This window comes from Musa acuminata, chromosome BXJ2-1 (genome assembly GCF_036884655.1).
Source record: "Musa acuminata AAA Group cultivar baxijiao chromosome BXJ2-1, Cavendish_Baxijiao_AAA, whole genome shotgun sequence".
NCBI classification, from domain to species: Eukaryota; Viridiplantae; Streptophyta; class Magnoliopsida; order Zingiberales; family Musaceae; genus Musa; species Musa acuminata.
The window spans coordinates 508,132-531,416 of NC_088338.1; the positions used below are offsets into that span (position 1 = coordinate 508,132).

The following is a 23,285-nucleotide window of genomic DNA, read 5'->3' on the forward strand; positions in this document are numbered from 1 at the left end:
AACATGTTTTCATTGTGAGTTCGAGATAGATGAATAGCCATCTAATTACACTGATCGGACGATGTCGTAATGACCGACTTTTCTAATTATTAGGGTTTATTTATTTCCTCGACATTTCTCCTCAACATTTTCTTAGCAAACACTTCAATTTTAGACTAATATAGCTTGAAAATGCCATCTATCTTCTTCATAGGGAGAAGGGTTCTAAAATGGATAATATCTCTGGTAATCAGGATCAATTCCTGAAGGGTGCAAAATGAAATTTTGGCTCCATGATTGGAATGGTAATAAATAATAATATTACCACAATCCAAAAATTTAACAGTGGGAAAACCAAATTTCCATACTAATCAAATGGTACACTCAGAGGGGAAAAATAAAAAAGTATGGGGCCTTTTTCTCAACTTGCAGAATCATTCATCTTAATTTTTCTTGAAAACACAAAATAACACTAAATGAGTTTAGCAGTGAAGTATTTAGGGGTTATTTGGTTAGACACAAGCAGGAAATTTGCAATTGTGAACCAAGACATTTCACAAATATGAGATGAATCAGATGTTTAGTTGCCTCTCTTGCATCTGAAACCTAGTAATTGCAGTGGTTGTATGAGAGTGCCCATAATAGCAGAAACTTCAATAGCCTAAAATGAATATGGACTCCTAGATGCAACAAAACAAACAAAAAATTTCATACAACTGGAGTAAAAGGGTGCAAGCAACCAAACTACTTAGTTGATGCAACACTTCAGATCCAAATTCGGATATGTTAATCACAACAAGAAAAGCAATGTGGAGAAGCTCTGCAATAACAGTTCATAATTGCATTGATTCTATTACCCCTTGAAAAAACACCTAATCAAATGATGAATGACACTTGGAAGGTTACACACTTCCAACCTAGTCCGATTCAGACAATGAGTTCATACAAAACTTCAAAACCACGGCGGCTCTAACACAGCATATGATGACCTTCACAGCTTCTGATGTCAGCTACATAAGATTATGTAGGAACAAGTGACGATCTGTACTGACATAAAAGATGCAAAGCTGACTGGACCACTCTATTTGTATTACACAATCAAGCTGATCCTTGGAAATAATGGATGGTTTAGTTATAGTTCTCATAAAAGTAATCTTAAGTCAGCCATGTTACCAGGTCTCGTATCCAGAAGTGGAAAAGCTAGAGCACCAGAGAGCCTCTCAAAAATATCCTGAATACTAGATTGTCCCTTATCATTAGATACCCTTATCACCCTGTCAAATAATTATTATCCATTATGAGATGTATAAGTTAGACATGTACCCTTCCAGTTATTTACTAAAACTATCCTTGCTTGATAGTTTATCTTTGCCTCCTTGGTCTGCAGGAGGTCAAATTCAGTGCCATTTTTTCATGCTCTTTAATTTGATTACTGATCAGTTCAACACTAGAGCATCTCGATTATAGTTTGTCCCAAGAACATGCAGCCATCGAGGTTATTAAGCAGCTTGTCTATTTGCTAGAAAGATCCACACTACATAGAGTAAATGGAATTATGTTTAAGCTTTGCAAATTGCAACCTCTTGTTGTCTTTGGACTAATTATTAGTCCATCAAGAATATACCTGGTTATTTCCACTATAGAACCAGCATCATATCTATAGGAGTTCCAACATAAGTTCTCTGACCATATGTGAACCATATGAAGATTATTTTTGTTGCAATAAACAAAATTGTCATATGCTCGTTATTTTATATAGCATCAAACTAAATTTATGAATGCACAAGCATATCATGATTCTTTTCTTCCATTTATCAGTTTCTTTTCATTTTTTTCTTTTTAAGACTTGTAAACTAACAAGCTAACAAATTTATTTTTCATCTGTATGATACTTCAACACCCAAATATGTAAGTTACAAATGGTGTAATGATGATAACCCCATCTACACATCAGTAGCTATAATATGTCTTAAAGCTTTCATACATAGGGAAGAATAGCTGTAAAAGTATAGCAACCAAAATCCAAATATTATTACAAATATATGAGATGCCATCCATAACATCCAAAATTGTCAGTGACAACTATGCTACAAAGGGCTTAAATTCAATTGATAAGAATCTTCAAAAAGCCACCAAACTAATATAATGAGGGTGGGAGTCTTGTACCTTGAAGCATTTGGTTTTATAATCTAAGGTGCTAATAACTTGTAATTGTCTATCTTCTGAGATTGTCTATGAAGATTTCCCAATGGATAGATCAACATGAACATAAGCAATACATGCAACGAAAAACAAGAAAACAGCAGATATCAACATCAAGGGTTCTGCAAACATGAAAATTGGGTTGAAATCATAGTAGACCTGCAGCCAAAGGACAGTCAAGATGAATAAATTAATTCCAGTTCCTGTGTCAGTCAAGTACTTATTTTTTAACATCAGCACTTTCTGTGACCTTGTTATGTTTATGGCAAGACATATGCATAACAAGAACACAGGGCCTTGAGTAAAATGAAATGTATTGAAAGCATCAATTTCACTAAAATGAGAAGAACTACCTGGAAAGGGATGTTATGCTCTGGCACCACATTTCTCTTCTGGAGAACTACCGTCGTCCTCCCAACAACATCAAGATATGAATAAGTCATCTGCATAATGGAACAAATAAATTCTCATTCTGGTCAGAAGGCAATTGCAGGCATAACAGGAAAGACAATTAGTTGTATAATAGATTATCAATTCGTTATAGAATTTTCAGATCTCTCAATAGCAGCAACTGTGCTTTATTCATTCATGTTTATTCATAGTTTCATACCACAGATGATCTATAAAAACTATCATAATTTTGAGTTGAGGAGTTATGAGCCCTGCTGTATCTTGCTGACATGGTATTGGCACAAGGATCTGGGCCATGCTGATTAATAAAATGCATCCTTTTGCACATTTCTAGCTTGTGTTATGTAGTGCAGATCTCGTGTACATCATGCTAGTGCTGGTCATGTTGTATAATTTTCTCATGCTACATCATGCCAGCACATTATGGACATGCATGGGTGATAATTAGGGCATAAAGTATGAACAAAAAGTTGTGCTAAATGGTTAGATACTGAAAGGTCTTCTGAACAATGCATGTTGTCAAGAAGCAAATAAGGAGTTGGGAATGTTCAAGAGAAACTATTTACATATATGACACATGTTTCAATGTTGTAACAACATTCAAATACTAGAAAATGTTAATAAAAGCCTCTTAATCCAAGATGCTTCACTTCCAATGGATCACATAGGGTGATCCTTAGTTCCATAATTTAAGAGAACACTAAGTATCTAACTTTTTGATCAAATTGTATCCACCAGTCATAAAGCATATTGAAATTGCATGATACTTAGCTCATTTTGACAGCATGATTAGTCAAAGTCACACAACCTCTGGATATTCAAGATATATTCACTTTGCAATAACAAATCGTGGGATCATTAACTTCTAAGAATAATATATAACTTGATCAAACAAAATAAGCAAAGTGAATGCATTTTATATATTTAGTTGCTACCTATCGAGAATGAATTGAAGAATCTACTTTGGTTGATTAAGACCACTTATTCATGTAAAACGCCAAGGTCTTTTACACTAAGTTGCATGAGAAAATGCCTGACTATATATAAGCAAATTAAACATTTCACAGAAGTTTAAATGATTTATTTTCAAAGAAAAGATGCATATTCTCACTACATGAATAGAACATCAAATCACAAATTCTGAATGAAAAAGGTCTTTCAAATAATTTTGCCCACAAACATCTCAAGAGGAACTAGCCCAAATTAGCATGGACATATTAATCAACTATAACACAAAGCATCCACCTAAAACAGGAAAATCTAATATACCCTATGCTAGTGCACCTGTATCAGGTCATATAAATTTTCTTGCATAAACAGAAAATAACAGAAAAAAAAATTTGCATAAAGGATCTCCCCAGGTGAAGCATTCATAATTAACCCTTATCTAGGAGACTATGAACATTGTCCAAACAAGATATACTTAACCTAACTTATCAAGGTTGCCTATTTAGAGTATGTCAGAGTAGATATAATTACCTCAAGATGCTGATCCACTGGGAAGGGAACTGCAGCTGTAGGGTTTCTTGATCCTTCAGGAAGAATGACCTGCAGCAATACAGAAAAATAATTTTTCTTTCACAAAGTCTGCGAAAGCAATTTTTTTTCCCAAAATCTAGTTTCCTAATATTTGTAATTTAATATAATTAAAAATGAACTTCCTATAACAAGAAGCCCAATCAAGTAACTTTGCTCCAAAAATTTTGCCATTACTTATTCCACAATTAAGACAAGGATACTTTAACTTGCTTGTCATATCCATATCAAGTACATATCAAGTATGCATTAGATATGATACTTCGACACTCATAGGATCATCAACCATTGTTATATAAGACTTACTTTAACTGTTAGATCATCAACCATTGTTTCAATAAGAGGGCATCCAAAACTGAAGTTGAGGTAACGCCGGCCATCATGTGATTCAAACAGGAAATCTTGCAATGGCAGCCCATAACCAATGGTGAAAGTGGCCTTCCACCCTCCAAATAATGGGTATCTAGGTTCTATTTCTAGTTCCGACTGAAAAATGCACATGAAAAAGATACGTTAGCATGTAGCATAAAGCAAACCATCAAGAAATTGTATCAGATACCCTGCATACTTATTTATATAACTAAGGATTTTTAAAGATGGAATGCAATTACTCATTAAAATTCTGAGCAGGCAACATATGCAAATCTTAGTAAATTGATGCCATTTTAGTTTAGAGGCATATCAAACTTTATCAAACGACAGATTAGAAGTCAGTCAAAAGTGACGACTGGATGTGTTGGCCATGTATCAGTATTGCATCAACTATCATGCTAAGACCATGCTGATGGTTAACACACTAAACATGTCAAAAACTGGAAGGCTAACACAACTTCAGACAGTGTCACATTAAACCAATCATTTTAATAACTGTGCCAATGTAACTTGCATTGGATCAGCAGTAACATGCATGGTGCTCATACTCAGCACGGACATGCCAATCACTATGAAAATGAAATTTTTGAAGAAAATATTTTGCGTTAAGTTTTAACAAGTACCTTCTGGGAATCAATGTGCAAATGAGATGATGAGATGTTTCCAATCTCATCACGATAGTATACTGAATGAACTCGGGGGGGCAGCTTCATAAGAAGGTGCCTAAAGGAAGCAACACCGCTGACTGATTGCTTAAATTGATATTCAAGCCTAGCAAGAATGTTTGGTAAGAATATCAGCTAACAAGCACTAAGCATCTTAAAAACCTTTTACAATAATTTAGGCATGTCCTTGAGTAGCCAATTTAAACCATAAATAAAGAAATGATAGAAATCAATAAGACCGCATACAACACTATCAATATAACCACTTCCAACAGTATAATGAATAAAAAATTACTAACAGACCAATCAATAAGCTACATAGAAAGTTCCTCTAAATTTATTGCACAGATTCATTATTGGTAAAATCTCTCATTTCTCCCTCTTTCATACTTAGGAGGCCGAATCTCTTCAAATTACAGATAATCATCATAGGAGGCTCATATCCTATCAACTAGACAACTGTCTAGCACCTGATAGTGAATGGAACCTAGGCCGCACATTTAGCGCCTAACACTTTTAAAAATACCAACGGCAAGTATCCCCAAAAGCGAGTGATTCCAACTAGCTCTTAAGTTATTTTGGGTGATAAGAGTGAGGCATCAAATGGCATAGATCGATAAATTTGGCAAATCATGATGTGAGTTTCATATGCTTCTAAATAAAATTCTTATCGGGCCTTCTTTTTTGGAGTTTATGTTAGTTGTAAGTTGGTTCTAGTCCTATAGGATTGGGGACTATAGAACGAAGTATTACCACATATTATCAGGTCTTCTTATCAGGTCCTATAGAACGAACTACGAAGTATTACTGCATATTATGTTCTAAACTATAGATGGTTCTAAGTAAAGGAAAATATAAAATTCACAATTTATTCACCATAAGCTATCTAATATTTGGGACATAAGGCTTACATATTGCTTTACAAGCAAAGATGTCATGTATTACTTTAATATCAAGGAGTTTTCATCTCAATTTGCTTCATTATATACATTATATATTTTGTTCCTACTTCCTAGTCCATATTTCAGTATATGAGCTGCATTCTTGAGCAAGCTATACCTTATATACTGAAATATATCCATCATCATATGAGATATCATTGCAAATAAGTAGAGTAGAAGATGTAGCAGGGCTCTACATGTGTTTCCAATTATATCTCAGACTATACAAACTCAAAAAGAGGTTGGTATTGCTGCTGCAAAGGAATAGCAGTTCTCAACTTCCAAGATTCCTGCCAAGTTCTCTTCAACTTGGATTTATGCAGGTCACTATAGATTTTGACTACTACTAATTTTCAGGAGATATAAAAATAGGGCAGCAAAGTAGCCAAATGCGACTTTGGGTTTAGAGGATTGAAGGAGTAGAGGAGAAGAGAGACAAAGAGATGGTAATAAGAAGACAAATCCAGCAGCCAATTTTCTCAATTAAAAAAGCGATATGTTGACAAATTATTTAGTTCAACGAAAAAAAACCATTAAGATGGAAACTATTCAGCATTTCCTCGTCTTAGAATTTGGATCTATCTGTTCTCAACAAAATCAATGTGGAGGTTAAACAAGATTGGTATTCTGTTTTGAAAATTATGGTACACATAAGTAAAGCCATGTACATAAGTGGAGGTTAAAATAATGTTCTGTTTCTGATAATACAAGGACATTACAGATTACTCCTCAATATCTGATATCAAAGCATTAGTTGAGGACTTTCAAAAAGAACGTGGCACCATTTGGTATATTGACTAAATGAATATAGTGACAAGAATGTCTTTACCAATTCAAGACAATCAGAGAAACATGAGATTAATGTAAATCGAACAAGGCCTACAAGAAAATCAAAAGCAGAAAATGATATCGGATATAAAAGCATTTTGGGAGCAAAATTGGATAATCTGCATAAATTTAAGACATAATATGTGCATATAAATTCACATCTATAACTAGAGTCACACAGTATAGGGACTATGATTCTTAAGATTTCCTGAACTAACCTTGAAAAAACTCCTTTGTGTCGTGCTCCAGCATGTTTTAATTTGTAATGATCCCTTATCTGAAGGCTTCCCCAGTGCGAAATTTCAATCTCACGAACAAGTTCTTCAACAACTGCAAAGGGATTGTTATTCTCGAAATGCACAATTACTGGAGAGTATGAATATGGTCCATGATCATGGTAAGGGCCATATCTTAGCTCAGAACCAACACGACTAGCTGGGTCCACTCTTGTAAAAGATTCCACTTTGTTACTGGGAGTCTTAATACTCGTAATCTGCTCCACGATATGATAAGGCGACAGTAGAGTTGCACTATCACGGTAGTACACAAGCTGTGGTTCTGATTGGCTAATCTCTGCTGGGAAGGGCTCAAGCAAATGAGTTAGCACATAAAGCACCTCCACTGTTGTTGCCTCACCAGACTTCAAAGGACTACGTAATGAAACAGAGTAGAGCTGAGCACCATTTGGTGCATCTGGAGATTCACTTGGATTCACCGAGAGAGGCACATAGGTCTTCTTTTTGCGTTTCCCTTCAGCTACAGATGCTTTTAGTATTGCTAAATGTTCAGCTTCAGTAGGTGCGAAAGCAACAAGAACTTCCGAAACTTCAGATGTGCCAGCATTTTCCACCTAAACAAGTTTCATGGACACTATACATCACGGAACACCAATCTAAAAGACTACCAGTGAGGAAAACAATATAGTGTTGCATCAGCAGTAATTTACGGAATACAGTTGGTCTTAGCGTCAAGAAGAAAACGTGACGCACAAAATAATCTCTTTTTTCCCATTCAATCAAACAATGGGGAGATGAAAGCAAGCAGTTTCAGTTTGAGTAGGAAAACATTGTACTAGATAACGTACGATCATAAGACATCATCGAATGGTCAAATTACGTAGAATCAAAAAGAAATCCTGAAAGATGTACCTTCAAAGTCAAGAAAACCCTTGCGATGGGAGCGGTGACGTCGATCTGCAAACAGCGCCGAGTGCAACAACAGTTAGATCTAAAGGAATCCATGGATCTACACAAGACGAGCCAACCAAGCAACGAAAATAAAGGAGAAGAAGAAAAGAAAAGTTGGACGGAAATTTCTTTTCTCCGTGCCGGGAGATCTCACCCTTCTCTCCGCGCTGAGGACTCGAATCTCCGGCGATGAAGAGACAAGTTGGAGGATCGAGAACAAGGAGAGGAGGAGAAAGAGAAAGACCGCCATGGCGGCGCTGGTTCTTCCCATTCTTCGACGACTTCCACCCTTCTCCTCGTCCCTAGGAACTCGCGACTTCCCGACCTTCCCAAATATTTCAGATAAAATTACATATGTATCCCTCCCAAGTCGATGATTTATGTGTCAAGTGCCAATAACCTTTATTTCTTACAAAACCTATAATTCGAAAACCCTTCAAGGATAAATATGTAAAAGCAGTTTCTTCAGTTTTCTTTTTTTTTTTTGGGGATTTTATTAAGATGCACGTGCTTGCACGTGCTATCTTACAAGATAAATGCTGATGATTTAATTAGCATAAATATTTTTATTCTCGATTACATAGTAGGTTTCTACATCGGTGAAAGATGATATTGTAAGTATAAAATTATTAGGAAAAATTCTCCAAAAAAATTATTATTTTTCAGTACGACACTATTTATTTTCTAAAAAATATATTATCTTTATTATTTATCTCGTCGATCGTTGCTTCTCTCTCTATCTCTGTATCTTTAAAAAGGACGTTCTTAATAGTATGCCCTTATTCGATTTTACCTTTCGCTTTTGCGTCTTACTAAAACTTCGCTTTATGCCTGTGCATATCATGCAAATGATGAGAGAGAAAAAGTCTCATCGTGATCATCTTATTTTCCTTCAATTGTGATTGATAACTATGATGTGTGAGGAAGGCTCAGAAGGAGGTGAGGCGCAAGTGACATCATGGTCACCTTCTTGCCCTTCGTCGAGACCAATGATCGTGATGCATAAAGAGAGCCCAACAATCGATATGACATAAGACGATGGGGCAAAGGCAGCATCATGATTACCTCCTTGCCCTTCATCGAGATCAACGAGTACAACATGCGAGAAGAATCCAATGATCAACGTGACGGTGGGACTAATGTGACATCGTGATCACCTCCTTACCCTTAACCTCATCCTCCACTTTGACATTGTTGGCTAATGGCAAGGTCTTACGAGAGGATGAAGGTGAGCAACGAAAGTTAGGTAGAGATTAATTGTAATCTCATCTTTGATTTTAAAAAAAAGTACTCTATCAAACAAAAAAAAATTTAAAAGCTTGCGATTTTTTGTTTAGAATTTATCGAAATTATCAAGTCAAATTTAAGAACTATATCATGATATTATTGTGTTGTCGATCAAGATAAAATGCAACATTTATTACAAAGGAAAAAAGGAATCCCTAAACAAACAACGAACACTAAGTGCTTCATGTTTCAGAACCTCGAACAATTCCCCGGCAAACCAGTGCTCCCATCAACCACGACGATCTCCGCCTTGTCGCAGCCGATCACATCCTGTCCAAGCTTTGCACCCGCCGCTTTCAGCCCTTTCAAGGAGGCTGCCTGGTTGAACAGGTTGAGCACCGGCAGCTTGGAGGCCGGAGGCATCTTCCCCGCAGGCAGCAGGCTGGTGAAGTCGTCCCCCATCAATGGCACCTCGAAGTCTTCCTTGTGATGCTTCACCACGTTGCCGTTGGCGCTGATGTGCGCGCCAGGCTCCATGTGGTTGGTGGAGAAGCTTGCTTGGCTCGGGAAGTTGGGGTACAGACTGACGTACCCTCTTAGGTACATCATGTCGATGAGGAACTTCTTCCACGAAGCCTGCCACCCGTTGGTCCTCGACTTGGGAATCTGCACCGGGTTGTTCTTGGCGTCGTCGGTGAACCTGGCGTTCATGTAGGCGTAGAACTCTCGCCAGTGCTTGGGGAAGAAGAGCGCGCCCCAGCTGCAAGGGAGCTGATGGAGGTACGGCGTGTTGGGGTGGATCCGTTTGAAGAACTCGGTCGCGTTCCACTTGGGCCTCTCCTTCACCACCTCCACGAGCCGGGGGGTGTAGAGGGAGATCGAGGAGAGCTCGGGGAGCGACACCTGGGGGTCGTAGTGGTAAGCCAGGAGCGCGTACTTGATCCACAGGTAGTAGTAGGGGGAGACCTCGATGTCGTCTTCGAGGAGGAGGCCAAACTCGTCGTCGTCGGAGGGGTACCAGCTCTCGCTCACGGCCCGGATCAGGCCGCCCTGGATGATACGCCGCCGCACCAGCTTTGGCCCTTGCGCCCATCGGAAGGACCCGACGACCTTGAGAGTCTCCTCGTCGACTTTGCTGTCCATGTTGAAGCTCAAGCGGACCTCGTCGCCGAGGTAATGTGCCTGCTGCAGAGATCTGAGAAGTCTCTGTAGAGAGGATGCTCGGTTCTGGGTGATGATGTTCACGGTGATCCGCATCCGGTTCCAATCTGCAACGAACAGGCCGTGGACGTAAGAAACAAGGTTACATGTGAGCTCGGAGGGTTACATTTCTTACTCGGCAATGCTGTTGGCCGGAGATCAGCCATCCACAAGGCCTTGGACACAGCGGTCTTCGGCAGAAGAACCAGAGCAGTGCCATTTGCGCTGCCTTCGGCCGCCATTCTTAGCGCGTTCTTGACGTTCGCATCGATGTCGTCGACCGCGATCAGCAGACTGGGGTTGTGGATCTTGAGGAGCCCCTTCAAGCTCGAGTACACAGCCTGAACCACCGGGACCTCCGAGTTCGACACGCCTGAGATCGCTCCGACTTCCAGATCAAAGATCTTGAACCGCCTCTCCTTGCACACGACCTTCGGCCACCCGAGAACAGCTACAGCTCCCTCGCAGGAGCAGGAAGAACTCCCGCCTGAGACAGCAATGTAGGCCTTCCTCCCAACCGTCTTTCGGAACTTCTCGAGAAGAGGGGAGAGTGCCTTCACTTCATCGAGGGAATGCGCGTAAAACAGAGCGTCGATCTTCTGAGGGTTCATTGCAGCCCACTGAGTAATATAACCGGTCGACAAAGCCCGCCACCATTGATCATCCCTGACCTGGACGATGTCCTTGAAGATGACAGTGGTTTCAGAGACGTAAGCAAGCCTGTGCTCGCTGTCTCCCCACGTCTCCTTGTCGTTTGGATCCACAGGCAGCACATACGACCCAGCGTTTCTGTACTTCTGAAGCTGATAACTGCACCGATGCACGCAACATGAGAATCGACTCGGTGAAAGCCAAATAGAAAGCAAAGACATTACCTGAGATGCAGGTCTTCACCGGTCATGAAAGTGAAGGGTGTCTCCACAAACAATGTCTTGACAAGATCTGCAGATAGAAACCAAGAGCTCGACAGGAAATCAACCTGCACAATCTTGTCCACGGTGATGTCATAAGCAGGATCGGGCAAGTAGAGGCCTGCTTCCTTGGAACGGAACTTTCTGTAACTTGGAAAGGTGAAGTCCTTCTGCCTGAAAGGTAAGATTCTCCCAATGCTCCCCAGGACTGAGTTCCTGTACTTGTCAGTCCCTGCAACATGGGACAAGATCTCCAGCATTTTCTTGCCGGGGATCATGTCATCATCCAGGATATACACGAAGTCTGCCTCGGTCTGCAGGGCCATCTGAAACCTTCCGTAGTATTTGAAGTCGTAGCTCGAGCTGATGAAGCTGATTTTGGAGTTGTTGTAGCTCTCCACGATCCTTCTCAGTGAGAGCTCGCTTGGGCTGCCGAAAGAGAGCACCCAAACATGGTGGAAAGGCAGTGTCTGGTTGAGCAATGAATCGAGTTGTGCACAGAGTGTCTTCCTCTTGAAATGGTTCAAGATGACAGTGATCTTTGGGATGGAAGGACCCTTTGGGCTCCATTTCGACTCCATCCTCATAAGCTCGGCAAGCGTCTCCGTCCCCGAGCTCTCCTCCTGGAATGCCAACACTTCATCGTATAGCTCCCTCTTGAGCTTGATCATCAACGCATCGTCCGATTTCTTCTGTACGAAATCGATCTCTTCGTGCTCACAGACCTCGGCGAGGAAGTCGCCGGCAGGGACCTCTTGGGTGCTCGACGGGGCGTGCGAGTGTTCGACGAATTGCGTCCAGTGGTGGGCGATCCGGGAGGCCCAAGAGAAGTCAGCTCCGCTGCGTTGGCCGACGGAGGAGCTCATGTGATACAAGAGGAAGGTAGCGTACATGGCGAAGGCGAACTGAAGGCAGGTCAAGGCTGCAACGAGGCGGAAAGAAGCAAGCTTTGGAGTCTTCATCTTGCTCGATTTACCCACGACATAGTCATTGAGCATCCCTTCCAGGTGCCGACTGTTTCTCATGGTCAGAGGACGAATGAAACCCATCAAAGGAACTCGGGAGATGTGGTAGATCTGACGGAAAGCTAATTCTCTTCGAATTATAGTCCTAAATCTTACCAACTCACACGAGCATCTGTATAAACATGGAGAAAAGAGCAGAACATCGTACCTCAAAAGAAAGAAGGGAAACGGAGAAGCCAATGTAGGTGTTCAGTCTCTGCTGCAGTTTGATCTGTATAAATAGAGGAGAGGAAGAAGAAGAAGAGCTAAAGAGAAACTCATACATCTCTCTTTGGTGTAACACCGAAATGCCTTCTGCCAAACATTGCGAGTGGAAAGAGGAGAGGATTTGATCTTAGTCAAACAATTTTTTGCATGAGTTCTCACTGGAGTTGCAGCCATGCTTCATCCAGAGGTCAACAGAGAGACTTCTTACATGTTAGTCAACGTTTGTAGAGGCAACAGCCAAGGAAACTAATCATCCATTAATGACCAGTTCTAATCACTTTCTATCCTCGGTGAACAGTAGAGATCGAATGCTCTCATTACACATAACATCAGAACAGAGTGAATCGCTGCAGAAACTGTGATTTAATGCAGATATTTTACTGCCATCACCTAAGCTGGTTTGACTTTTAGACTCTCAGCTGCTGGTTGGAGATCTAACGACAATGTTGGAGTTTGACCACAATCAAATCTGAGACCAGATTTGTGTCTGGTCATGAAAAGTGTTGATGACAGAATCTGGGATTCTAACTCACAAGATCATTTGGAGATATTTCGGATGGAGAACAACTGGATGAGATATATGTATGTACACATGGCACCGTCAAATTTAGGCAGGTTTGGCCTCAGATCTTTGATGAAGAGGTCAACTGGAAGAGGAGAGTCAACTTGAGTCTCCATGGGAGAGCTGTCAGCATAGCTCCCATTTCAGGTGACCTTTAATGTCCTCAGGCTGTAAAATTAGGCATGGGAATTTGTCCTAAAGATAGGCAAGTACAAATCTGCAGTGACTTCCATCCCTCACCACCTTCCTTGAAGGAGCTCAGTGGAATGGTGCCTTACTGTGAGAACACTGCAAGTTGGTAGGGGAGTCTGCTAATGAGCATGGAATTCACACTACCCACAACAAGCTCACAAACTCCTACCAAAAATCTTAGGGTTCCATCTAAACCTGTGAATCATGAGTTCTTGTTTAATGACAAAGTAGCTTTTTTTTCTTATATTATTTTCCTAATTGCTTATTCATCATTTAGAATTTTTGACACGCCATGTTTGCTATCAAGTATTTTATAATGGAGGTTGAATTTTATTTTCTGCAATAAAAATATATAATTTGGAAAAGGTAGATGGAATTATTTTGTAAATATAATTGTTTTAGAATTTGCACAACACTGTGAATGTTAGTCCCAATCAATCAAGAAAATAGAGGATTGTTCAAATATGATCCATTACATCAATATGTCCAAATGTGATACCAAAACAAAAGATTAACAGTATCTTATGAGCAAACAGTTAGATATCTTGGATATTATTTAATAGAAAAGAAATCTTACCAAAAAAAATCATAAATTATTAAAATGGATAAGGATGTCAGAGGTTTTATATACGACCACCATGTCTTCCTCGCTCTAATAAAAATTTAGAAGACAATTGTAAGAATATGAATAAAAAAATTAATATGATCAAAATTAGAATACTACACGAATGATTGAAAAATATCGAAAAAGGCAGAACAAAAGAAATCCCGATTTGAGAACTGCCCTTAGAGAAAATGAAATAAAAATCCAGAAAAATTTATGTACATCTTTAAAGATATATATTATGAGTACAAGATGGCATCATTTATAAACATAGTAGTACATATTTCAAAACAAAAATTAAAACATCACATTGCGCAAATATGTAAGTACGTTCAAATGTTTTGGAATTTGCACGCAGTTACATGTCAAAATATAATTGCTAATATTCTACTATGATTTAAGAACACTAAATACCTCATATTGACATGCCAAAATCAGATCATTGTTAACTAAATAACCAGCAGGCATTCGGGAAACCACATAAAATGAAGCTACAAAGTGAACAGTCCCGAGATCGAACACTCAAAAATTCTCGAGAACAGATTATGAAACCACACTAGTAAAGCATTAACATCAAATAACCTGAAGAAATGAGAGGCAAACTCATCTGACAAACCTTGAATTCAAAAGGCCCAATCGATAGTACTAGAGCAAATATTTCATTGTGAAATTACTAATAATGAATCTTTATTTTCCTATTCAGCATGAATGCTGAAACAAATCTTCTTCCAAAATTCACAAAAAAGGAGTCACTCTACGACCAATATAACCCCATACATCACCCATGTGACGGCTACAACAGAGCAATGACCGACTCATGTACAACGAGACCACTAGTAATGTTTGAAATACCAAGACCATTATCAAACACATCAGCAGATACATCTCCAACCAAGATAGCAAATACGATGATGCTGGTATCAACTAGTTACACCATACAGTCTAATTATTTCTTGGAATGAGGATCTCCTTACCTATATCCACCTCCGTATGGTTGCTGCGAACCATAGTTGCCCATACCCATCATGGGATTGTATCCGACCCCAGGCATACCAGTTCCACCCATAGGGGTTCCCATCGGCGGTCGTGGCGGCATTCCCATGCCCATAGGTTGATTGATGCTGCCACCGTAACCACCCATTCCCATACCACCATTACCCACCGTGCCCATTCCCATACCACCACCACCCATCATGCCCATTCCCATACCAACACCACCCATCATGCCCATGCCCATGGTGGGATTGGCGGGGCGGATGAGGGTATTTGCACCGGCGCGGCCAATGCCAGAACCAGATCCCATAGCTTTGCCCATTGTGGTTGTAGATATTGGGGTTGCAGATACCTTCTTCTCTTCTTTCCTTTTCTCTTTCCGATTTATAGAATCAAAGTCAATTCCAATATCCGCATGAGGATTAATTTTAGCTGCATGAAATTCAATTATGAATAAGAGAGCACAAAAAAGAAAGCCATGTAATATGGCTGATGTGGAAGATGCAAAACTTGCATGGATATTATGTTTACCATATGTAATCTTTTGAGATGTACATGTGATGCATGAATGCACTATGATGTCACATAAAAGTACAAGCAACACCTCAATCAAAAACTACAAGCAGAGCATCAATCATAAAACTAAGCATATGCATGACCTGTAAACAATATATTATCTAGTGAATCCTCAGTGCCTTTTCATAAACAGCACATTGGAACTGAGAAACAACTAAATACTGAGTAAGAAAGACTAAACACTTACATCCAGATATGTTCAGATTGACTAGTCCTCGACTCAATGTGTCAGCCCACACCGTTGACTTGGTCTCAAACTTATCTTTTGAAGAAACAGCTTTCACGGGTGTCAAAGATGATGTAGAAGCGGTCACTTCCATAGGAGGAGCCTGCAAGCCAGACTGTGAAAGAAGGTTCGGCTGGGTGGTCTGTGGATTTGTTGGAGCAATAGGACGAGCCTCCTGTGCAGTAAATTGAGTCACCTGTGATGCAAAAATAGCTGGTGGACCTGACTGTAGAAGAGGGTTGCCCAGGACATCTGTTGTTGCTACCCGGGATTCCTGCGGAATTACTGAGGCTGTGAATCCTGTTTGTGGGGCAAGCATACCTGATATATTATTCGGCTGGGTCACAGGTGCTTCTGAAGTTAACATAGCAGGACCAGCAAAAGAGCTTTGTTGACCATCTGATACAGGATTGTAAGTAACACCACCAAAAGAGCCATCAAAGTCAAAGCTTGTGGTTGTTTCAATCTTGGGAGCTGCAGGTGCAAGAATTTCAGCACCTCCAGATGAAATTGAATTGAAGGAAGAGACTGGTGGAAAAATCTCTTGCTGATTGGGAAAATTTTCTTGAGTAGCTATAAAAGGAGGATCCCCAAAAGGATTTTCACCAGCCTGGACAAAAAGGTCAAGAAGAAAGAATCACACTCAGTCAAGCAAGATAAGATTGATACAGTAAGAGTAAAACAAATGCACGCAGCGAGAGGAAAGGAAATGCCATCACAGTTCACTGTAACTGTATAACAAGCAAAAAAGAAATAAATTGTACTGCAGGACTTTTCTTGTTAATGAGACTTCATAATGTCATAAAAGTCCACACTGTAACAAAGCCTGTCCTGATTTTGGTACATGTACATGTGCCTCATTAAACAATTAACTGCATTGCAAGTATCCAGGGATTTACGCTAGTAATTAAATGATCAAACAAACCTGGCTGAATACAGCAGATGCCGATGATGCAGCAACAAAATCTGTCGCAAAACTTGAATTTGCAGGAAGATCAGCTTCAGTACCACTGTTAGTTGTAGTCAATGGCACCAATGCCAGAGAATAAATAGGATCTGATGCTGATGCTGATGCTGATCCAAATAAGTTCATCTCATGACTACCCGCAGCAGGTGGAGCAGCTGATTGTGGGAAGAAACAAAGCCCTTGTTATTGCTCATTACAAGATTGACATGTTATGACATCAAATCAAGAGAGTTGCATCAAAAAACAAGTTACACTAGTTATTATTAAATTTTGGAGTCGATCATATTAATTTAGTGATCTCCAAACAATTTGGCATTCTTTATTAGAATTCAGTTTATTTTTATTTTTTCTTACCTCTTCATTATGCATTTGTTACAACAGAACTATGACTTGAAATAATCATTACATTCTAATATAAGAAACATATATTTGTTTTAAAAAAACATAAAAAAAGGCAGCATTGATAAGGTTTAGCTGCAGCTTTAGAAGGGGAGGACGACAAATGATAATTAGGAGGAAAAACATGTCACTCTATACTCATGATGTTAACTCAAAATTAGTGATGGAAAATTTAAAAACTAATGCAGGTAAAGTGATTCGGAAAAGCATCCTTATTTATGGGGTTAACTGCAAACCAAAACATCAATTGATAACTCACCAGTACATTGTGGCGGTAATAACTAAATATTTGTCACAAAATAAAACAGAACTTGGCCCTATGTGACCCCCAAGCCTATCCAGTCACCATTTCTAGTGAAGCACTGTGTGATGCAAAAACAACTTTTATGAAACTCTTTGAAGAGTGTGCTAGTAGGATTAATACCAAATCCAATGACATCCCATGGCATCATCTACCATATCATGCCATCCATGGCCTTATGATGCTACAAGTTGGTCTCTGCCCTCTCCAAGCCTCTCCATCCACCATTTCTTCTCTGTCTCATGCAGTGGCAACAAACATGCCCCAACTATGGAAGCGATGATAGTGGCAAATGTCAAACACGATGATAGTGAATCTCCACTTAATACATATCATCTCCACTTTAACACATATAATCACATTTAAAAAAAAAATCATTCCTCCACTCCCATTTTTCCTACCCTTTTCTTGTGACTACCACAGGAAGCAGTAACTAGCCTCTTTCTTCTTTCAAGTTTGATAGATCAGCTAGAATTGACCAAAATTGACCTGTTCCAGGTAGGTTTAGCCTAGTTGTCCAAGCATGGCTCATTCCAACTATTTCTAACAGTGTATAGTTAATATCTAGCAATACAGATGAGAATTCAACAAAAATCAATGTTGTTAAAAATGGCCACCTTGGGCAATGAAACTAGGTCTCATCACCTAGGCTTCATCGATTCAAACAGATAAATTTTTTGCCTTCATCTGAAGATCATTTATATATTAGTAATGTGTTAGATTCTCAAGGAATAGGTTTCAATCTTGGGTTAAAATTCGATCAGGTTGAGTGCCTAGGAGCATAGAATTAAATGCCGCAAATGTTGCTGCCACTATATACACCACATATGAATTAAATTTGAATCATTACTTTTTCATTTTTTGCGCATCTCATCTCTAAATCGGACCGGACATACTTATGGCCAATGCTTATCGACTTGACATGTTCACGAGACCAGCTTTTAAACCTTGCTTAGGATTTGTGGTGTAACCCATTACATCACAATTACTGTTAAAAATTGTTTCTCTTTCTTTGTTTCCCCTTCTTTCTCCCTTTATTCCAGTGTGTTATGCTTATTTGATCTATATCCCTGTTATTGTTTATTGTCTGTCCCCTAAGACTACACCCCCCTTCATTAATTGGTCATCTACTGTAGAACATATCCTCTGCTATATACCAAATTAAATTTTTTTACTACTGAATCTCATTTTCTTTCTGGCCTCCCTTACTCTTCTTCATTTAATTCCATGTTGTCCCTATACTCTTTATAACTCTTTTTCAAAAAACTCTGATATTGGCATCCAATCTTTCACATACTTGCACCGAAAATAAGTAACCAGTATCTTCCTCTGGTTCTTCTTTTAGCATCCCTGTGACTTCAAAATCCCAACACAGATAGCTTAAAAGGTGAATCACCAGTAAAGCAGCATTGAGATCAGAGAAAATCCATTTCTATTTGATATGTTTATTTGAAAATTAATTAATCTAAAATGATCCTAGCCTCTGGTAAAAATTTAGGCTGCTGTGAAGTCCTGTAGAGAGGTCAGAGGATTGAACCCGAAGTTTTAGAAATAAAAGATAGTAGAAACCAACTAACCACATTGTTTGGCCACAATTAGTACCTATTTGTTCTTATATTACCAGATAAATAGCTCATAAAACTGATACAACATTTTCACATAAGCAACAAAGGAAGATTAGAAATGCTACACTTACAAAAGCCACAATCTGCATTACCTGATGCCATACCACGTGGATCAAACTCATCAAAACCGTTATCATTGTTGTTTGTTGATACACCAGCCGGAGCATGGCCTGAGCCTTGGTTTGTAAAAGGAGAGCTTGCTGCTGGTGCAAAAGGTGAAGAAGTTTGGTTCCTACCTTCTGAAGAAGAGTTTGCTCTAGGAGCTGATGGCGAAGATGCTTTTGGCGCAGCTGCTGTGAAATCACTTTCATTTCTGCCAGTGGATCTGATGTCAGAGTCGACTTGCACAATTCTAAAGAACATAGTAATAACAGACACATACCTATCTTCTTTTACATGATTTTGAGCATCTTTTGCAACTTCTTCATAGCTTGGTGGTGCACCAATACTCTGCTCAGAAAGCCTACGGTCCAGCTGCCTGATTATATAAATAATTATTAGTCCAGAGAAAGTGTAGCCCGAGTTCAACACAACTTGAATACACAAGTCTCAGAACTATAATGTCTATAAAGCAGAAATTTCAACAGTTCACAACCTTTCATCATGAGGAAGATTGTCAGCTCTGCCGCCTCCACTTCTGCAACCGAGAAGAGAATAATTAAGCATGCCATATAATCATTCTTTACAGAAGCTATGATAAACAGCAATTCATTGGATGGTGGAATAAATAGATCATACCATTTAAAATTAGTAAATAGGGCACCAATTAGTAAAACATAAATTAATAATTTAACATGCCTCGACAATTCACAGAGGATTTCCTACTTTAAGATCAACATAATCAGAATTGGCATCAGTAAAAAAAACTTCATTCTTAGCAAAGTAAAACCAAGTATCATTACCGAGATGAGCGGTCATCATCATCAAGGGAACGGTCTCTGCTGAGGCTCCTATTTCTTGAACCATACTGATAATCATCATTTCCACGACCTCTTCTATAGTCATCATCTCTGTAACCATCTCTGCCAGAACGTTCATCAGCATACCTACCATATCGATCCCCCTCTCCGCCATAAGAGTCCCGACCTCTACCATATTTGTCATCATCTCTATATCCCCATTCTCTTTCCTTTCCATTACCATATCGGTCTTCATCTCTACTAGCAGAACGATCATCGTCATAACGATCACCATAGCCTCCATGTGAACCAGGTCTACCAGTTGAAAACGTACTTCGATATCTATCCAAGAATGGAAGATACATCAAATACATAAAGTGAAATATCGCTTAAGTTCAGAAATCTAACTCACTTGTCCCTGTTAGCAGCAGCTTTTTGCCGAGCTTCCTGTATTCTTTCTTTATCATTCACTAGAGCTACAAGACTCTGGGATTTCCTTCTAACATTGTTTCCCTGATCCCTTCCACTTGAATCAATATACTGGAAGTCTGATAAAGTCTGAAATACAGGCATTGTTTACAGTCAAAAGAGTGCTATGTATAGCATAATCTATAATAGTTGCAAGCCAAATTAGACACATTTCACAGCATGCAGAAGAGAGATAAAGGGCAAGTGTTATATTACTGATATTTGGTATGCATGCTCCTTCATTTCATCAATCACGCGTTCAGATCCATGTGCAACAAGGTACTCCAAAACAGTCAGTGCCTACATTTATCATTGAAAAAAGAACAATAAATGAAACTATTACTAGGAATAAGGATTCAATAAATATCTGAAGTTCAAATAAAATGAACACACAGAATCCCATGGTGCATTGCATGTGCACAATCTGAATAAGTTAAGCAAATCAGAGTTAACTAGGAAAACCACAAGATCCAAATGTATAGAAAGATCTATATTCAACACCTTGTAAACGTGCCGCCAGTTTTTTCCTGTGTCATTGATCCTCTTCCATATCACATTCATGATCATCTGGTATTCATGACTACACAGTTGCATAACCAATGAGGTTCCATAAAACAAGCAGCAGCAGGAAGCATGCTGATCGATAGAGTTACAAGCTTACTAGTTTCTGGTTGCCTGTGCAATATCTGCCAGAAGCGATCCATGTGGTCCCCAAGGCTCATTGCTGGTTGCATCAAGAATCTGAAGTCAAGATCCCAAAAGCATAAATGTGTAAGCTTCACAACTAGCCAAAAGAACATATTATACTATTTCAGGATCATCTTTGACGCTAAATATCAATCTCAGGAATCTGCACTTAATTAAGCAGTTATCCTTTTCTCTTGACTGACAAACTCAGTTTCAGTTGCAGCCTGAATATAGACAACTAAGTGAACAAATAACATATGAGATATGTTACACAATACACCTTCTGCTCTATATTGGGGACCTTCAGAACTTTCTTGTTCACCTCCCGTTTTCTGCACATGCAAGAAGTGACAAATTAGTTAACCTTGTACCTGAGAAGATTAAGAACACTGCAAAGTGGACCCATATAATCAAGGTATAGTGCTGCATGCAATAGAGTTACTTGGTAACAAAGTCCAAAGTTACTCCAAGGCACTAGTTAAAGTCATGACAACAGAAGATCTTACAGGTCCCGGACAGTTTGATCAAAAGCTTTCTTCATGATCCTTGTTGATCAAGAACACTTCCTCTTTCAGCAGCCTTCTTTGAATTTTCTTTTGTAAGCAATCCAAAAGAACCTAACCAGTTGTTCTATCATTGACAAGGAAACATAATAGGATTTATTAGACAGATAGACAAAATAAGATGCCAACAATGTTATCCATAAGAACCATCTAGAAATAAAAACCGAAATTGCAATTAGTTAAGTACAACAGCCAAAAGGAAATGACCAAAAATTGAAAAGCTTTTATTTTTTATCAACGCCTAAAGCAGACTCAAGTGCACTATTCAGCAGTTAACAAGAAAAGGGGGTTTTGGGTCAAGGTATACCTATGTGCACTATTCTTATGCACCAAATAAATGAAAAGAATAGCGGCATCATGAATAGTTTTTTACATGCAACTACATGAAAAAGCTAATCACGATCTGCGATATGCCAATGTCCAAAAAGAGGGCTGATAAAAAGATACCCATTACGTCAAGATACGAAAATGTCAAAAACCCTAGAAAATGACCCAAAAAAAAAGTTTTTTACATAAAAACAAACAAAGCACCAGATTCGTCTCAATCTCATGCACTTTTTATAGGTACGAATTTGCTACATGTCATCCACAGGCTAACAAAATATCAACTAAATTAAATAGTAAACAAGTAAATTAAATGGAAGTAGTCAACCTTAGAAGTTTCCACAGTATATATGAAGGAAATCAGACAGTATCTCCTATCGAAAACCTATACAAACAGAGTAGAAAAAATTACATCATATCCATCAGAATAGCAATAATTACAAAGCGGCCAGCACAATGATCGAACTATGACAAGATTCCACGCAGAAGCATCCAGATCTAGTAATTTTCAGCTTAAATTTGGGATCCACGGCACCAATATCCCCGTCCAGATCCAACAAAAACGAAACAAAATCAACATGAACAAAAAGATCCAGTCCCGAGAAACAATTTTTTCGATCCAAAACGGAATCTTTTTTATCACGGTACATCAAATCCACCAACATGAGAACAAAAATAGAGCAATCAGCGAAATTTCTCCAGAAATCCAAGCTAAGGTCAGATCCAATATTCAAACCCGAGCCCCGAGACGCAGCGACGAGGAAATCGATATCCAAAACGGAAAATAAAAAGAAAGGAAAAAAGGGAAACAAGAGGTAACGAAACGAACCTCGGGAGTCGATGATCTTGGCGACCCAGATCCGACCAAGAACGGGTCGCAGAGGGGGAAAAGAGATCGGAGGAGGAATCAAGGAAATAGAATCGGAGATCGGTGGAATGGATTCGCCAGCGCTCCACCGACGAGCCCTAGGGTTTCTCTCTTTCCTCTCCGACGCGGCCTGGGAAGAGGACGGGGAGGAATGAGACGAAGAAAAAGAGGGGAAAGAAGGAATAAAAAAGGGGGACGGAGAAGGCGTCGGAAGGGAGAGATTTCTTCCGCCCCTGCGGTGGGTTAAGGATTTCCTCATGGTTAACAATAGGGTTCAGGGATTAGTAGCCAACCACATTAGTTTATTTCGGTTGGCTCTCCGATAGAATACTCTTGGGCC

At 39.3% G+C, this 23,285-nt stretch overlaps 3 protein-coding genes across 4 annotated transcripts; all 3 read right to left on the reverse strand.

The window, feature by feature from the left end:
- Positions 1-1,980: 1,980 nt before the first annotated feature.
- On the reverse strand, positions 1,981-8,464 carry LOC135598311 (dolichyl-diphosphooligosaccharide--protein glycosyltransferase subunit 1B-like). Its single transcript, XM_065091898.1, has 8 exons — positions 8,276-8,464; positions 8,083-8,127; positions 7,153-7,784; positions 5,124-5,271; positions 4,435-4,614; positions 4,072-4,140; positions 2,535-2,624; positions 1,981-2,340 (listed from the first exon to the last, which is right to left on the reverse strand). Exons 1-8 carry the CDS (start codon positions 8,390-8,392, stop codon positions 2,212-2,214), a joined length of 1,410 nt encoding a protein of 469 aa, XP_064947970.1. The 5' UTR covers positions 8,393-8,464; the 3' UTR covers positions 1,981-2,211.
- A 1,094-nt stretch (positions 8,465-9,558) lies between these two features.
- Positions 9,559-12,656, reverse strand: LOC135597977 (uncharacterized). Its single transcript, XM_065091489.1, has 3 exons — positions 11,424-12,656; positions 10,685-11,358; positions 9,559-10,616 (listed from the first exon to the last, which is right to left on the reverse strand). The coding sequence occupies exons 1-3, from the start codon at positions 12,506-12,508 to the stop codon at positions 9,598-9,600; spliced, it is 2,778 nt and encodes a 925-aa protein (XP_064947561.1). The 5' UTR covers positions 12,509-12,656; the 3' UTR covers positions 9,559-9,597.
- Positions 12,657-14,671: 2,015 nt separating this feature from the next.
- Positions 14,672-23,140, reverse strand: LOC135598312 (clathrin interactor EPSIN 2-like). Of its 2 annotated transcripts, XM_065091900.1 has the most exons (15): positions 22,907-23,140; positions 22,406-22,462; positions 21,697-21,820; positions 21,471-21,522; positions 21,165-21,244; positions 21,005-21,083; positions 20,720-20,803; positions 20,448-20,593; positions 20,039-20,377; positions 19,732-19,773; positions 19,519-19,614; positions 19,229-19,449; positions 16,770-16,966; positions 15,806-16,454; positions 14,672-15,474 (listed from the first exon to the last, which is right to left on the reverse strand). In XM_065091900.1, exons 3-15 carry the CDS (start codon positions 21,729-21,731, stop codon positions 15,020-15,022), a joined length of 2,475 nt encoding a protein of 824 aa, XP_064947972.1. In that variant the 5' UTR covers positions 21,732-21,820; positions 22,406-22,462; positions 22,907-23,140; the 3' UTR covers positions 14,672-15,019. The 2 variants fall into 2 exon arrangements, with proteins under 2 accessions (XP_064947972.1, XP_064947971.1); XM_065091899.1 differs by lacking the exon at positions 22,406-22,462.
- Between the last annotated feature and the right edge of the window lie 145 nt (positions 23,141-23,285).

Excerpts from the sequence above, each read along its gene's own strand:
- LOC135597977 (XM_065091489.1), bottom strand. The coding sequence starts at position 12,508 with ATGGGTTTCATTCGTCCTCTGACCATGAGAAACAGTCGGCACCTGGAA. Across the intron at positions 11,359-11,423 it reads GGTGAAGACCTGCATCTCAG|TTATCAGCTTCAGAAGTACA; the intron begins GTAATGTCTTTG and ends GCATCGGTGCAG. Across the intron at positions 10,617-10,684 it reads CCGGCCAACAGCATTGCCGA|ATTGGAACCGGATGCGGATC; the intron begins GTAAGAAATGTA and ends TGTTCGTTGCAG.
- LOC135598311 (XM_065091898.1), bottom strand. The coding sequence starts at position 8,392 with ATGGGAAGAACCAGCGCCGCCATGGCGGTCTTTCTCTTTCTCCTCCTC. Across the intron at positions 8,128-8,275 it reads TCCTCAGCGCGGAGAGAAGG|ATCGACGTCACCGCTCCCAT; the intron begins GTGAGATCTCCC and ends CGCTGTTTGCAG. Across the intron at positions 2,625-4,071 it reads CAGTGGATCAGCATCTTGAG|ATGACTTATTCATATCTTGA; the intron begins GTAATTATATCT and ends TCCATTATGCAG.
- LOC135598312 (XM_065091899.1), bottom strand. The coding sequence starts at position 21,731 with ATGAAGAAAGCTTTTGATCAAACTGTCCGGGACCT. Across the intron at positions 21,523-21,696 it reads GATCAAACTGTCCGGGACCT|AAAACGGGAGGTGAACAAGA; the intron begins GTAAGATCTTCT and ends TTGCATGTGCAG. Across the intron at positions 16,455-16,769 it reads CATCTGCTGTATTCAGCCAG|GCTGGTGAAAATCCTTTTGG; the intron begins GTTTGTTTGATC and ends CTTTTTGTCCAG.